The sequence below is a fragment of the Phoca vitulina genome, unplaced genomic scaffold (assembly GCF_004348235.1).
Source record: "Phoca vitulina isolate PV1807 unplaced genomic scaffold, GSC_HSeal_1.0 scaffold23, whole genome shotgun sequence".
NCBI lineage: Eukaryota > Metazoa > Chordata > Mammalia > Carnivora > Phocidae > Phoca > Phoca vitulina.
Window position 1 is genome coordinate 16,146,658 of NW_022589726.1, and position 17,253 is coordinate 16,163,910.

General features: G+C 39.9%; 1 protein-coding gene and 1 pseudogene across 1 annotated transcript; both read right to left on the reverse strand.

Annotated features, from left to right (window-relative positions):
• Positions 1 to 2,891: 2,891 nt before the first annotated feature.
• On the reverse strand, positions 2,892 to 3,818 carry LOC116642386 (olfactory receptor 6C4). The gene has a single exon (XM_032420762.1). The coding sequence runs from the start codon at positions 3,816 to 3,818 to the stop codon at positions 2,892 to 2,894; it is 927 nt and encodes a 308-aa protein (XP_032276653.1).
• Positions 3,819 to 13,767: 9,949 nt separating this feature from the next.
• On the reverse strand, positions 13,768 to 14,734 carry LOC116642593 (annotated as a pseudogene).
• Between the last annotated feature and the right edge of the window lie 2,519 nt (positions 14,735 to 17,253).

Here is a 17,253-nt window from a genome sequence, read left to right on the forward strand (position 1 = left end):
TAGATTCTTGTCTACAATGATGACAGGAGGGATAAAGCCCACCAACTCATACATTTAGAAATTGAACATTCCAAAGACTCAGCTGCAGAATCAGTAAACTCATTCCTTTGCTTATCTATGACTTGGATTACATTCCAAGCATGTGCTCGCATTAAGCCAGTTTAGTGAACAGTTTCAGAACAGCATGACCAGTCTTTTTTTTTTTTTGACAAGCTCATTTAGAGGGTGATATGTTCCCTCCCAAATTAATTTCTAAATGCTTATATTATGAAGGCTGGGTGAAGCCCTGCTTAGTGTTCTTAAACTTTGACTTACACCAAGTACCCTCCTTCCTTATCTCAGTATACTTAGAGATCTCCAGGGCACATGGAGTTGATGTAGTCATTTCTAATAATCTCCTGCCAAATGTTCTGATTGGCTTTATGTGAGGTGTGGATAAGACCTTCATCGATTTGGCTACCAACGGATGCAACTGGACATAAGAGATGTAAATAAGCTGGCCTTGCTGCAGAGGGATTTCAAGTAGAATGGCCAACATGTTTACAGTCCCATTATATTAAACCAATCAATTTAATATCTATTCTTACTAATTAAGCCCCAGTTTCTTGAGAAGGATAGTGTTCATACTGTTGTAATGGGTATCACTTATGAAACACTTAAGTGTTGGTTTTTAAAATGTTTTACACTTATTATCACATTTAATGCTCAAAACTATCGTATATGATAGACACAATTATTATCCACATTTTAGAGTTTGAGATAAGTAAGCCTTAGTGAGGTCAAGTAACAATCCCAAGGCAACTCTTGTAGAAGGTTGAGACTCTGGGATTTGAACTAAAGCCTGTATTTTTGACCACTGTATGGCATTGTGTTCCACTTTATCATAGATTCTGGTAGAAACATGGATTTGGGTGAACTTAATGGTTGAAATGTGGCTATTTAAGAACATTTCTATATCAGTTGATAGCTCAATGAATTTGTGTTGGTTTGTGCCCTCTTGGGAGCTTCCCAGGTGAAATCTGAAACTGGCCCCCGTACTCAGAGGGCAGGGAGAGACAGAAGAAAGAGGCAGGCCACTTCAGGTGGGTAGGTGGTAGTTTTAATAAGCAAAGGGAACTTATATACGAGGCCTGTCTTGGGCAGCAGCAAGACGAATTGATCCCTGCACTTGCCCGCTGCATCTTAAGAGTTCATAAAGAAGCCTTAACTGGGTTCAGTCACGTATATGGTGCGGGTGTTGTCAACACCACATCACTGTCAAGGCGTTCTTGAGCAGCCCCTGGGAGCGGGAAAGGCAAGTGGAACCCACATTCCAAGGATAGGGGAGGGAGCCTCCAAGTACCAGGTTCAGCTCATCAGTCAATTGCCAGGATCATGTCTTTTTGATGGTGTTCCCCAACACTATGTAATAAATTAAAAATCATCACTAATTCTAGCTTAGCCACCAAGGAAACCCAGATATTCATAATAGCAATGGCTTTACATATGAGATCTTTTATTCTGAATACCATGCACTCTTCAATATTTTCTGTGGTTCTGGAAATTTTCTCTCATAACCAGTCCAATACAGTTTGTTTCTTAAATGCCCAAGAAGCATCATTCCACTCAACAATACCACATATAAATCACGTGAACACACCAGATGATGTTCCACTTGTACCTCAAATGGTAATGAACAATCTGTAGTGCATTAGGATATTACTAAGCTATGTGCAAGTGCTCAGCTTTCCAAAAAATGTTTTCAGTTCCTTTGAAGTTGAGGCCCTACCATGACCAGTTCATATTCAAGCTGTTGTTACCTTGAATCCATTGTAGAGTTCTTGGTAGGGTAGTCTATTCCCATTTGGTTGCTAAGACTCATAATTTGGAACATTCTAAATATAAATCCATATTAATACTTTATATTCATTTTCTGTTTATGAAATAGGCATCCATGGCTTATGTTATAAACAAAAACAAAAACATGGGGAAAAGTTAAAAGAACGTAGTCATATTTCAGAATTTGTCCTTTCTAATATCTAACAAAAGTAAACAAACAGATGAAAATAAAATTACAGTAGAAAAAAAAATCACCAGGAACTACCAAAGAGAGTTGGCGATCTCAGCCATTAACCTAAAAAAATCCAGCTAGAAAAGCAACAATAGCTCCTGTCTAGAAGCAGGAGGCTTTTAACCTTGGCTCTGGAAGCCTCTTCTAACCACAACTTCTAGAAAATGTAAGTTGACAAAATCTTGGGGGTTTTCACCTCATTTGGAGAAAAGTGGATCAAATGTATATCCTTTTTATTTTCCTTTAGGGAAGGATGGAAGTTGTAATGGCTACAGTTGAAAGATGAATGACAAAGGGGAGGAGAATCAATTTACTGACACTTTGTCCAAAGCATAGTCTCCAGGGCTCCATGAAGAAGAACAATGCCAATGCCAGATTTCCTTAGAAATAATGCTGATAATATAACTCCCTTTCTTAAAACTTCTCTTGACTTACCAATGTCCACTGACTCTGTAGTTTGTAATTAAATAATACCTTCGTGGTGGCCTCTCTTTCTCCCTCTAAATTCTTATCTTTCCACTCTTCTAAATAAGCAGTATGTTTTGCCTCTAAAATTTCAAGTCATTTCTGGAAAACAGTTAACTCCCTCTAACTGTTCTTTTTATGGATTCTCATTTTTCTTCTCTAATAGCACTTACCATGTTCTTTTATTTTTTGTCAACTAACTACATGAATTACAATTTAACACCTTTCTGTCTTACTAGGCTGCAGATTCCTTGAACTTAGGACATATGTCATTCATATATTTATCCTCAAGGGCCAGTTCAGCGTTTGAAACATAGTAGACACTCAACACACATTTAGTAAGTGAAATATATTTTTCATGGAAAGGTATTGTCTTTTAAAGCTTCACAATCTTTTGGATGGTGTCCTTGAATGCTTGCTTCACTTGCTGATTTCTTAGAGTGTAAATGAAGGGGTTTAACAAGGGAGTAATTGAGGTAATGAGCACAGCCATTCCTTTGTTGAAGGCACCTTCTTCTTTTGCAGAGGGATTGATGTACATAAACATGCAGCTACCATAAGAGAGGGAGATAACAATCATGTGGGAGGAACAAGTGGAAAAAGCCTTTGTCCTTTGCTGGGCGGAAGGGATCCTCAAAATGGTCCTGATAATGTGTGTATAAGAAAATGTCACCAGCACCAGAGTAACCGCCAGAGTCACAACTGCCAGGAAGATGACCATCACTTCTAGGAGGCTTGTGTCTGAGCAGGCCAGCTCCAGAAGGGGCCCATAATCACAGAAATAGTGGTTCAGAACATTGGAAGCACAGAAATCCACCTGACTCATCAGGATGATTGGGGGTAAGATAGCTAGGAACCCTCCCAGCCAGGAGCAGAACACGAGTTGTCTGCAGACCCTGTGGCTCATGATGGTCAGGTAATGCAGGGGTTTGCAGATGGCCACGTAGCGGTCATAGGACATAGAAGCCAAGAGGTAAAACTCCGTTGCCCCAAGAAATATAGCAAAAAAGTATTGAATCAAGCATCCAGCAAAACTGATGACTTTATTTCCTGTTGTCACACTGGTCAGAAATCTGGGAATAAAAATGGACGTGAAGGAAACTTCTAAGAAGGAGAAATTCCGGAGGAAGAAATACATGGGAATCTGGAGGTGAGGGTCTACTAGAGTGAGAATGATGATAGTCAGATTTCCTAGGACACTTATCACGTAGATGAGGAACAGAAAGATGAATATCACAACCTGGACCTCAGGTTGATTTGTGAAGCCCAACAGAATAAACTCAGAAAACGTCCTGTTTTTCATTGCTGACCTTTAGGAGATCTAAAGGAAAGAGGTGCATGATGAAAACTCCAGTTTCTCAGGGTAGGAGAGACAAAGCTGATCCTAATGAGCCATGTCATATATTACTTTCTATTCAGTTGACCTAAACCAGCATTGCATTGCACTGGACTTGGCTCCATAGAAGCCCAATATCTTCTGTGTGAATGACCTTATTTCTAAAGTCTTTTTAATTCCCCAAGTTGACATATTCCTGGACACTTACCAGACTCTATTACAGAATAATTACTCTTTTTCTTCAGAAGAATAACATTTTGAACCTATCCTTTAATCCTAAAATGTTTATGAAATCTCCACATTTAAGTCACTTTCCTCTGACTCTATTAATTTCTCATACTTCTATGCTCTTGGTAGAATTATTTCTATCAGATTCTCTTTTCTGTGCTTCCCTTTTCCTTCCTTGTGCTCTTCCCCCTTCCCTGTACTATTTGATGTTTCACTGGCTGTCTGCCATAGATCCTCATCTCCATTATTGTCCAAACCTCTGACTTCCTTGTTTCAGCAACCAATAGGGAATTCCTCACATGGATATGGTTGAAGGTTTTGTTGCATAAATGATTTTTTCTGCACCCCTATTTCTTTGGAAGTATAAATTTGTAATAGGCCTTTAAGATCTTTGGTTTCGTACTCTCTAATATTATATTGTGAGCATTTTTGACTACATGAACAAGGTACTGGTATTTATAAATCATATTAATTAGCATTTTCTTATGTTTCTCTGCATGGTTGAAGTCTTGTAGGTAGATTTGGGATATATCTCTGAGAATAGAGATTTTGAAATATCCACAGGTGCAACTCAGAGTAGATTTTTCTCAAAGTCTTAATGAGTCCTCAATGGCAAACTAAGGATGACAGTTTATCATGCCTGAAAGTTCCCTGTTCTCCATTCTTGGCATATAGAAACCAGGAAGAGGGACATTCATATTTCTGACAAGAAGCGTCCTTTTGATAAATTGGTAATCCCCAAGGAAGGAAACTTTGGGGGTGGTGTTCTGTGTGCATTTTTGGATTTTTCTGATTCAGAGCCAAAGATAATAGAAAAGGCCCCTCTAATTCACATGCATACGGGTTAGAGAAAAATCATATTTTAAGAATCTTTCTTGTCGGGGTGCCTGGGTGGCTCAGTTGGTTGGGTGTTTGCCTTTGGCTCAGGTCATGATCCCAATGTCCCGGGCTCCCTGCTTGGCGTGGAGTCTCCTTCTCCCTCTGCCCTTCATCCCACTCATGCTCTCTCAAATAAATAAATAAAATCTTAAAAAAAAAAGAGTCATTCTTATCAATCTCCCCATTATTCCATACAGATGTTGGACACACTTGGTGATATTAGACTTTGAGCTGGATTTGCCTTTGGCCCTTCCATCCGTGTTTGTACTAACCTGTGATCTTTGGCAAGTACTGCATTTTCATCCCGATTTTCATAATTGATTGACTTTATGATCCACATTTATAGAATAATGTCAGTGACTTTAAAAACATGCAGTGCTCACATTCCTGACAATCTGAATGACTGCAGTGGGATGTTTACTTGCTCCTAAGAGGTAAATCAAAAGTGAGATGTGCCGTGTGAGTCTCTGAGTGATATCAAATTTAACATGCTGTCTATTGGCTTCCCATCAACATTCTACCTTTCTCTCTCTCTTTTTGTTGCAGAAGTCACTAGCCATAGGTGACTGTATTTATTTTAAGAAATTGAATTATAATTGACATACAATATTACATTAGTTTCTGGTGTGCAGCATAGTGATTTGATACTTTTATGCATTATGGTATGGTCACAATAGGTTTAATTACTATCTGCCACCATGAAAGTTATTAGAACATTACTGATTATCACTTATGCTGTACATTATATCCCTGTGACTTACTTATTTTATAACTGGAAGTTTGTACCTCTTAATCCCCTTCACCTATTTTGCTTCCCTCTCCCCAGCTTCTCCCCACTCTGGTAACCATCAGTTCATTCTTGTATCTATGAGTCTGTTTCTGTTTTGTTTCTTAGATTCCACGTGTAAACATTGTACTCTTTTCTTAATGAAACTACCCAAGTGTGTGTGGCTTACCTAGGAAGTGTATTACCTTCCATCCTATGAATCCAAACCAGAATCCAAACATAGTTCCTGAGAGACACAGTCCTTCCCATATAAAATGAAAAAGAAAAACAAATAAACAAATAACCCTCATCCCAGCAATTTTAGAATTAGAAAAGTGGACTTTGATAGATGGAAAATTCCTTAATATTTTTGTTCTAAGGGAGATTATTTTGAAGTCAGAAGGCAGCGTTTGGGCTTCTGTGCAGTTTCTATGTTAGGCAGAGTAACACAGGTTTTATCTGCTCTTTTGAGAACAGGCACATGGGGATCGATTTCCCGAAGAAGCTAAACATGCCCTGTGGACTTAAGTTTAAATGCTTCACATGAATCAAATGCCTCACATGTGAACATATGGCTGAGAAGAAAAGGTCCAGAGAGACCATGATAACGGGTTCCATGAGAGAATCTGCTGCAGACATGATGTTTGTTAAGTTGAAAGCAATGGAGTGAGATCCCTGGGGATTGGTGTGCCTGGCTTACTCATTCTTCCTGTTATCTCTCCCTTTAATAACGCAGTTTGGCCAATTCTCAAACCTGAATTAAATGAATTTACTTCACAGTGAATTACCATAACCTTAATGCCGTCATAGCCTCCATTAAGACCTGCATACGTAATTTTACTGAAATTAATAAGAATCAGCAACTGGGAAATATTTTGCTGTTATAGATTTGGCTGACATGTTCTACTCTATGAGTAGTTCTTTACCTTTGAAGGAATGATACATTTTCACTCACCTCTCCGTGGGATATTTGGGGAGCCTTGCCAATGCCCATACCTTTGTAGATCTTAACCACGTTCAACTTATTCCAAGAACACAGGTATGACATTATATCGATAACATCCTCCTGCAAGGTAATTCAGACTTTCCAGTCAGGGGTAAGCCACTGCATCCTGCAAAATTCAAGTTACTGCTATTTCAGTAAAATCTCTGGACATTACTTGTCAGTCCAGGGATGATCCATATCTGATCCAGTAAGGAACCAACTCTTCACTGACATCAGCACTTATTACTTTAAAATAGACTCAAGATTGACTGTGTTTATTTGGGTTTTAGAGGTGATATCTTCCTCATTTACAAATTTTATTTAAATTCATTATGCTGTCATTCACAAATTGGCTCACTTTGAATCGGCCATCCAATGACAAAAAGCTGTAGAATCTGTCTAAATTGCAATAAAATAGACATTCCCATTGGTGTCCCCCCCCAGAAGCTCCTTCACTATAGAGGTTTCAAGAACCTCTTTGCATTTCTTCTAGAGTTTCCAGATCCACCACAGTGACCTTAAATTGTTCATGGTCTTCTTGTGCAAGAAACTATTTTCCTTGGCTGAATCAACACACCATTTGGATGGCAACTGTTGGTTGTATAGTGGGCTCTTCTTGAGATAAATGCTTTCACAGGTCCTGAATTTGTGATTCTCTGAACCCAGTTGCCCATTGTGTCTTTGGTCATTGAGACAGCACTCCAGAAACCTGGCATGGCCATAGAGGCCTCATTAGTAAAGGAAAATGCTAATTATGGAGCCAAAGTGGGACCTCTGGCATATCCCACCTATAGGTTCTCAGTCCTTTGCTAGATACAGTAGTGCCTAGAGGTTACCCCTCTCACATATCTGCTGGCTACCTAGGAACCCCATTGGGATTAACTGAATGATTAGGAAAGGGAGTTTGTATCTGTTATAGATGTCAGCACCACTGTCATGCATGATAGAGCCTACTGAAGAGCTGCTGCCTTCCATTCCCTAACTGGGACATCCCTAATCAAGGATGAGACCCATGGGTCAGCATTTATCTTAGCACTAGAGGGTGTCCTGGCCAATACTTGGTCCCTTCTGCACATTTTTATAGACTGTAGACATTGTCCATGGTATGGTTATCTGGTCTGACTAATGGCAGCAACAATAATTCCTTATCTAAGGTGCTCCCCTCTCTATGTTGGGGTAAAGAACTGTGGGAATTTCTTGCCTCCCAGATACCCAAAATACACATCAAGGCCACACATACTAAAATCAGTTTTCAGGGGCTCATTGCAATGCACAGGCAGATAAATTGGCTTTGATTTCTGAGACACATATTGGCACAACCTCAGCTCTGGTCTAACTTTGGACGGGTGGGCCCATGAAATATCAGGCCACAGAGAAGCTACTGCCCTGAGGTCCTGCGAAGGATGAAAGGGACTCTCCTTCTCCTCAGGCATGAATGGCGTGGTGACTAACTCATGAACCGCGTGTGGGAAAATGTGCCATTGTCTATACAGTTGATGAGGCTCATTTCCCTGGGGACTGTCCATTAACCAATGTCACATAGATTTTATGGGGTCACTGACTCCCTCTGCAGAGGACACTTACTATTCTCTGACCATGGTGGACACGTAGAAGGGAGTATGACTCATCTATCCTTCCAGACATGGAACCAGTGAAGCCATAACATGGGCATCAAGAAGACACTTCTTATTCCCTTCAGAGTTCCAGACATTCCTGATAATGACCTAGCTACTTACTTCACTTCTGAAAATACACGGTGCTGGGCTCTTGAAAAGGCGTTCAGTAAAACCCGCCTCTTCCTCCCCACCCCCTTTACCGGGCTCAGGCTGCAGGCCTTAGAGAGTGCAGTACAGTCTTCCTTAAAGAAACCTCGCTAAAATTATGGAAGAGTATGTGGTCTGCTCACTGACTCTCACTGCCATCAGCAACCTTAGTTATGCTCAACTTCTGACACTTAGGACCTCTTGCTTTGTCCTGATCATCGCTTACTGGCATCTTATAAATAGAAACCTCCCCATACAAGATGTTTCTGTCAAAACAGTCACTCCTGTTAGGCCTTTGGTTTCATTGTTATAAACCCCACTCATATCCCACTCCTAGGCCTTCCTCCTAACATCACCTATATTCTGCACACCTTTTATGCCAATATTTTACTTTGGACAACAGGATTTCCCTCAGGCTCACCACCAACATGCTCTTTTCCTGCTAATTGTGCTCACTTTGCTCAGGATCCTGGGAGTCATAGGCATTACCTTAACCAGATGCAATGCCCCTGCTGAAATTTTGTTATTAATGGTAACCAGGAAATATCTAAGATACTTTTTTTTTTAGTTTAAACTCAATTAGCTAACATATAGTACATCATTAGTTTTTGATGGAGTGTTCAATGATTCATTAGTTGCATATAACACCCAGTGCTCATCAGATCACATGCCCTCCTTAATGCCCATCATCCAGTTACCCCATCCCCTCACCCCCCTCCCTTCTGCAACCCTCAGTTTGTTTCCCGGGGTCAAGAGTGTCTCATGTTTTGTCTTCCTCTATGATTTCTTCCCATTCAGTTTTCCCTCCCTTCCCCTGTGGTCCTCTGTGCTATTCCTTATATTCCACATATGAGTGAAACCGTATGATAATTGTCTTTCTCTGATTGACTTGTTTCCCTTAGCATAGTAATCCAGTTTCATCCATGTTGATGCAAATGGTAGGTATTCAACTTCCTGATGGCTGAGTAATATTCCATTGTATATATGAACCACATCTTCTTTATCCATTCATCTGTTGAAGGACATCTTGTCTCCTTCTACAGTTTGGCTATTGTGGACATTGTTGCTATGAACGTTGGGGTACAGGTGCCCCTTCTTTTCACTATGTCTGTATCTTTGGGGTTAGTACCCAGTAGTGCAATTGCTGGGTCATAGAGTAGCTCTATTTTTAACTTCTTGAGGAACCTCCATACTGTTTTCCAGAGTGGCTGTACCAGCTTGCATTCCCCCCAACAGTGTAAGAGGTTCCTCTTTCTCCACATCCTTTCCAATATTTGTTGTTCCCTGTCTTGTTAATTTTTGCCATTCTAACTGGTGTCAGGTGGTATCTCATTGTGGTTTTGATTTGTATTTCCCTGACGGCAAGTAATGTGAAGCATTTTTTCATGTGTCTGTTGGCCATTTGTATGTCATCTTTGGAGAAGTGTCTGTTCATGTCTTCTGCCCATTTCTTGACTGGATTATTTGTTTTTTTGCATTTTCAGTTTGATAAGCATCACAATGCCGACTTCAAGCTATATTACAAAGCTGTAATCATCAAGACAGCATGGTACTGGCACAAAAACAGACACATAGACCAATGGAACAGAAGAGAGAGCCCAAAAATGGATCCTCAACTCTATGGTCAACAAATCTTTGACAAAGCAGGAAAGAATATTCAATGGAAAAAAGACAGTTTCTTCAATAAATGGTGCTGGGAAAGTTGGACAGCCACATGCAGAAGAATGAAACTGGACCATTCTTTTACACCATACAGAAAAATAAACTCAAGATGGATGAAAGACCTCAATGTGAGACAGGACTCCATCATAATCCTAGAGGAGAACACAGGCGGTAACCTCTTCATCCTTGGCCACAGAAACTTCTTGCAAGACATGTCTCTAAAGGCAAGGGATACAAAAGCAAAAATGAACTATTGGGATTTCATCAAGATAAAAAGCTTCTGCATAGCAAAGGAAACAGTCAACAAAACTAAAAGGCAACCTACGGAATGGGAGAAGATATTTGCAAATGATATAACAGATAAAGGGCTGGTATCCAAGATCTATAAAGAATTTATCTAAGATAACTTCTAAACATGTGCAATAGCACTGTACTCACTGTATGAATTTACCATTAAAATTATTTATGCATTTTACTACTGATAGAAATTTAGGTTGTTTCCATTTCAGGGAAATTTTATACATGCTACAGTGAGTATTTTTGTATATGCATACTACAGTGTATGTAGAGAAGTTTGTTCCAGAAATATATCCAGGTTATTTAGGACTGCATTTAAAAATTTTCATACGTATTAGTATTTCCTGGTTGTATTTTTCATATTGATTTCTGGCTTAATTACACTATTACACTAAAGAATCATGGGGAAAAAGCCATGAATTCTATGTGCAGTATTCCCCTAGCGCTGGAGTTCTGCCGTTCTCATTGATCGGTAAACTTGGTCTTGGCTGGCTGTTCTCGCTGATCTTCTGGGGGAGGGGCCTGTTGCCGTGGTTCTCAAATGTCTTTGCCGGAGGCGGAATTGCCCCGCCCTTGCTGGGGGCAGGCTAAGTAATCTGCTTGGGTTTGCTCTCGGGAGCTTCTGTTCCCTGCAAGCTTTCCGTAGGGCTTTGGAAGACGAGAGTGAAAATGGGGGCCTCCCAATCTCCCCCCGGAGGAGCTGAGAACTTGGGGCCCCACTCTTCAGTGCACCCCCAGAGAAAAGCAGTCAGTCACTCCCGTCTCCCCAGTCTCTGGCCGCACTCCGTGCTCACCTGGCCTGTGACCGAGGTTTTCTATCTCTGGCATACAACCCCGTGTGGAGTCTCCAAACCCAGCAGATCCCTGCAGTGTGCTCCCGTGCTGCTCCTCCCAGGGGAGGAAGAGGAATCTCCCTGGATCTGCAGCTTGTTGGGTCCTTGCTGGAAGAGCAATGGCCCGACTGTGCCGTGGATCACGGTTTATGGCAACCCCGAGCTGAGAGCCCACTCCTCCGCTCCGTCTCTGCAGCCGGCTTCCCCGCTCCGAAACCTGGGAGCTCTGCCTCACTCAGGCACCCCCGGTCTTTCTGTGACCCTGAGGGTCCTGAGACCACACTGTCCCAGCGAGGGTTCCACCCCCCGCTTAGCCACTGGAGCGACTTCCCTCAGCGGAGCCGACTTCTAAAAGTTCTGATTTTGTGCTCTGCTGCTCTTATCACTTGCCGGTATGGGCTGACGGAGGCCCCGTCCCCCGCCGTCTATCCTCCCGAATATCACCTCGGATTCACTTCTCCGCACGTCCTACCTTCCAGAAAGTGGTCACTTTTCTGTTCAGAGAGTTGTTGCTATTCTTTTCTTCAATCTCCTGTTGAGTTCGTTGGTGTTTAGAATGGTTTGATCCCTATCTAGCTGAATTCCTGGGACCAGATGAAATTTAGGTCTCCTACTCCTCCGCCATCTTGCTCCTCCCCCTAGATTAATATTTCTGATGAACATAGATGCAAAAAACCTTGACAAAATACTAGCATGCCAAATTCAACAATGCGTTAAAGGAAGCATAGCCATGACCAAGTGGGATTTATCCTTGGGATGCAAGAATGGGCTTAACATATGAAAGTCAATATATGTGATACATCACATTAACAGAATGAAGGATACAAATCACACGATCACCTCATTACATGCAGAAAATGCATTTGACAAATTCAAACCCTTTCATGATTAAAATCATTCAACGGACTGTCTATAGAAAGAAGTTATCTCACATAATAAAGGCAATATATGTGAAGCCTTATAGTTAATATTATCCTCAGTGGTAAAGAATGGAATAAGACAAAGATTCCTACTCTTGCCATTTCTTTTGTTCTCTTGCCTTAGGAGATATATCTAAATATTGAATGGCTGATATCAGAGAAATTACTGCCTGTGTTCTGTTCTAGGATTTTCATGGTTTCAGGTCTTACATTTAGGTCTTTAATTCATTTTGAGTTTATTTTTTGTGTATGGTGTAATAAATTGGTCCAGTTTCATTCTTTTGCATGTAGCTGTTTAGTTTTCCCAACACCATTTGTTGAAGACACTGTCTTTTTCCTACTGCATATTCTTGTCTCATTCATTGTGGAGTAATTGAAATGATATAACTGTGGGCTTATTTCTGAACTCTGTAATTTGTTCTATTGACCTATGTGTCTGTTTTTGTACCAGTACTATACTGTTTTGATTACTACAGCTTTGTAGTGTATTTTGAAATATGGGATTGTGATGACTCCAATTTTATTCTTTTTCAATATTGCTTTGGATATTCGGGGTTTTGTGGTTCTATACAAATTTTAGGATTATTTGCTCTAGTTCTGTGAAAAATGCTGTTGGTATTTTGGTAGGAATTACAGTAAATCTGTAGATTGCTTTAAGTAGTATGGACACAAACAGTATTTATTCTCCCAATCCATGGGAGTGGAATATGTTTCCATTTGTTTGTGTCATCTTTAATTTCTTTCATCAGTGTTTTGTAGTTTTCAGAGTACAGGTCTTTCACCTCCTTGGTTAAGTTTATTCCTTTCCTTTTTTCCTTTGTTAAGTTTATTCCTAGGTATTTTATTATTTTGGTGCAATTGTAAATGAAATTGTTTTCCTTTTTCTTTTTTTCTGTCAGAAAATATATTTATTATTTATAGTGGGTGAAGTAAAGATGTAAGTATTCACAATCGAGAAGAGGTTGTAAAGGCCAAGGTTGCCTTTATGTGGATAAAAAATGCCTTATTTCACTTATAATCATAAACATTATTCCAGTAAAAGAGGTGCATTTCTCTCTCCTTTTTGTCTTACTTGCGTGATCACCATAATAAGTTAAAATAAAATAGCTCTTATATCATCAAGGGAGAAAAGAAAAAGAGAGAAAACCAACATGCCACAGCCTAGACATTCCACCCAGCACTGCTGAGCCAAGATCAAGGTTTGATGCCCTAGACTCTCCCCACTCCAATTACCTTAGCTCTCAATTCCAAACCCAGCTTTGGCAGATTGAAGGTTCACCAAATGATGGAGCTTTCTTAGAAGAGAAAGTTGAATAGAAAGTTAAAAAGGTAGAGAGGACTGCCTTTCTCTTTTAATCATCATAAATGGGGTTCACTAATACTGCCATGTGTCCTTGCTGGCTGATACCTGATCTAGGCCTCAGCTTTTCAAATTGTGATCTTCTGTGGTTGAATCTGCCCTCTGGTGCTTTTCTTTAATTGTCTTCTCTTTGAATGGGTTACTTTCTTACCTACGGGGGAAAAAAAAAATGTTCTGCCTCTGGAATTAACATTGAGGAGTTTGCTTGTTCTAAAAGTTGACTTTATCCTCCATTTTCAAGAATGCCCTGTTTAGCCTGATAGACACAGTGCATGTACTGGTTGGCCAGAGTGCAGCAGCTGAGGGTCTGCTGGATGTTCTGGCAGTAACACCGGAGAACTTTGGCCTGCAGATCAGCACAGACAGGATGAAACTCATATTGCTTGAACTTTGCTTCCCCGTCTTCAGCAGCTTTCTGATAATGTTCAACGGTAACTTTGTAGAATTCTGAGCTCCTCTCCTCTAGCCAGTTACTCTTTATAGAATACATCCTGCCTCTGTGACTTGATCTTTCTCTTTCCAGTTGCTTAGCCAAGTGCTTTGCCTTGGTTCGTTCTTCTTCACTTGAAATCCTGTCTTGAAGAATTGCTCTGGTTAAGTGCTCATTGGCAAAAGTCCTCTCTCAGTTTGGTTCTTTGCCTTGCTTTAGTTGTTTCTGATTTCCAGACTCTTTCTTGGTTTGATCCAATGCCTGCTCCTCACACTCTTCTTTTCTTTTAATTTTTTATTGTTATGTTAATCCCCATACATTACATCATTAGTTTTAGATATAGTGTTCCATGATTCATTGTTTGTGCATAACACCCAGTGCTCCATGCAGAACGTGCCCTCCTCAATACCCATCACCAGGCTAACCCATCCTCCCAACCCCCTCCCCTCTAGAACCCTCAGTTTGTTTTTCAGAGTCCATCGTCTCTCATGGTTCTTCTCCCCCTCCGATTTCCCCCCCTTCATTCTTCCCCTCCTGCTACATTCTTCTTCTTCTTTTTTTCTTTCTTAACATATATACACACTCTTCTTTTCAATTCTTCTTTTCCTCAAAACTGAAGAACCATAAGCACCAGAATACTGCTGAGATTTCGAACCAGTTGGGAAAGTTTCCTTCATACAGTCAGATTTTCCAAAAGCCGGATGCCCCTCACCATGGTGATGTTCTCATTCTCCTTCATCTGGAAGGTGACCCTGTGCATGCTGGTGATCTACCCATGGCTCATGCTTCTGCACCTGCAGAGACAGTGTGGACCCAAGAGCACTTAAGGCCCCACCAGCACAGATGTGCATTGACATGTCCAAACTCTTTGCAGGGAGGGAGCAGGGCCAAGACCCCAAGAAGAAGCAAGGAGAAGGTGCCTGTCCTTAGGAGTTTTCTTAAATTCTCTTTCTGCTACTTCATTATTGTATAGAAATGCAATGGATTTCTATACATTGATTTTGTAACCCGTGACTTTACTGAATTCATATATCAGTTCTAGTAGTTTTATGGTGGAGTCTTTAGGGTTTTCTGTGTATAGTATTATGTCATTTGCAAACAGTTAAAGTTTTACTTCTTCCTTACCAATTTGGATGCCTTTTATTTTTTTCTTGTCTAATTGCTGTGGCTAGAACTTCCAGTATTATGTTGAATAAAAGTTGTGAGAGTGGACATCCTTGTCTTGTTCCTGATATTAGGGGGAAAGTTCTCAGTTTTTCACCACTGAGTATGATTTTAGCTGTGGATTTTTCGTATACAGCCTTTGTTATGTTGAGGTATGTTCCCTCTAAACCTACTTTGTTGAGGGTTTTTATCATGAAAGGATCTTGTACTTTGTCAAATGGTTTTTCTTGATCTATTGAAATGGTCATATGGTTTTTGTCCTTTCTCTTATTAATGTGATGTATCACATTGATTGATTTGCAAATATTGAAGCACCCTTGCATCCTGGGAATAAATCCCACTTGATCATGGTGAATGACTTTTTTAAATGTATTGTTTGATTCAGTGTGCTAATATTTTGTTGAGGATTTGTGCATCTAGTACATCAGATATATTGGCCTATAGTTCTCTTTTTCTGTGGCATCTTTATCTGGTTTTGGTATCAGGGTAATTCTGGCCTCATAGAATGAATTAGGAAGCTTTCTTTCATCTTCTATTTTTTGGAGTAGTTTGAGAAGAATAGGTATTTAAATGTTCTTTAAATATTTGTTATTTAAATCTGTTCCTTAAATATTTGGTAGAATTCACCTGTGAAGCCATCTGGCCCTGGACTTTTGTTTGTTGGGAGTTTTTTGATTACTGATTCAATTTCATTGCTGGTAATTGGTCTGTTCAAATTTTCTACTTCTTCTTGATACAGTTTTGGGAGGTTATGTTTCTAGGAATTTATGCCCTTCTTCTAGGTTGTCCAATTTGTTGGCATATAATTTTTCTACTATTCTCTTACAATTATTCGCATTTCTGTGGTGTTGGTTGTTGTTTCTCCTTTTTCATTTTTTTTTTAAAGATTTTATTTATTTATTTGAGAGAGAGAGAGAGAACACATGAGTGGAATGAGGGGCAGAGAGAGAAGTCTCAAGCAGACTCTGAGCTGAGCATGGAGCCCAACACAGGGCTCGATCCCATGACCCTGAGATCATGACCTGAGCTGAAATCAAGAGTCAGATACTTAACAGACTGGGTCACCCAGGCACCCCTGCTTCTTACTTTTTAAAAACTCCTGCATATTATCTTTCCTTTTCATTTAAAGAATCCCCTTTCACATTTCTTGTAAGGCTGGTTTCATTGTGATGAATTCCTTTAAGTTTTGTTTGTTGGGAAACTATCTCTTCTTGTATTCTGAAAGACAGCCTTGCTGGATAGAGTATTCTTGGTTGCAGGGTTTTTTTCTTTTCCCTTACAGCACTTTGACTATATCATGTCACTCCCTTCTAATCTGCAAAGTTTCAGCTGATAGCCTTATGAGATTTCCCTTGTAAGTAACTCTTTTCTCTTGTTGCTTTTAAAATTCTTTCTTTATTGCTACTTTTTGCAATAATTTTACTTAGTACTTGTCTTTGTCTGAACTTTTTGTTGATTTTATTGGGTGCTCTCTCTGTCTCCTGGATCTGGATTTCTGTTTCCTTTCCCAGATATGGGAAGTTTTCATCTTTTATTCTTCAAATAATTTTTTTGCCCCCTTTTATCTCCCTTTTCCTTCTGGGATCCTTATAATGAGAATGTTATTATGCTTGATGGTGTTACTGAGTTCCCTTAATCTATTCTCATTTTTTATTATTCTTATTTCTTTCACCTGTTCAAGTTGATTATTTTCCATTACTTGGTCTTCTAGGTTGCTGATTCATTCTTCTGCTTCCTCTAGTTTACTATTTATTCCCTTTAGTGTATTTTTAAATTTCAGTTATTGAGTTCTTCATCTCTGCTTGGTTCTTTTTAATATTTTCTATCTCTTTGTTGAGGGTCTCACTGAGGTCCTTCACTCTTTTCTCAAGTCCAGTGAGTATCCTTATGACCATTACTTTAAATTCTCTATCAGTATATTGTTTATCTCCATTTCATTTAGCTCTCTTGTTGTGATTTTGTCCTGTTCTTTCCTTTGGGACATATTCTTCAGTCTCCTCATGTGTCTAACTCTCTGTTCCTCTGTGTTAGGAAAGTCAGCTGCATCTCCTGCTCATGAAAGTAGTGGCCATATGAAGAAGAGGTCCTATAATGCGCTGTAGTGCAGTGTCCCTT

Coding starts and splice junctions, on each gene's coding strand:
- LOC116642386 (XM_032420762.1), bottom strand. CDS start 3,818: ATGAAAAACAGGACGTTTTCTGAGTTTATTCTGTTGGGCTTCACAAAT.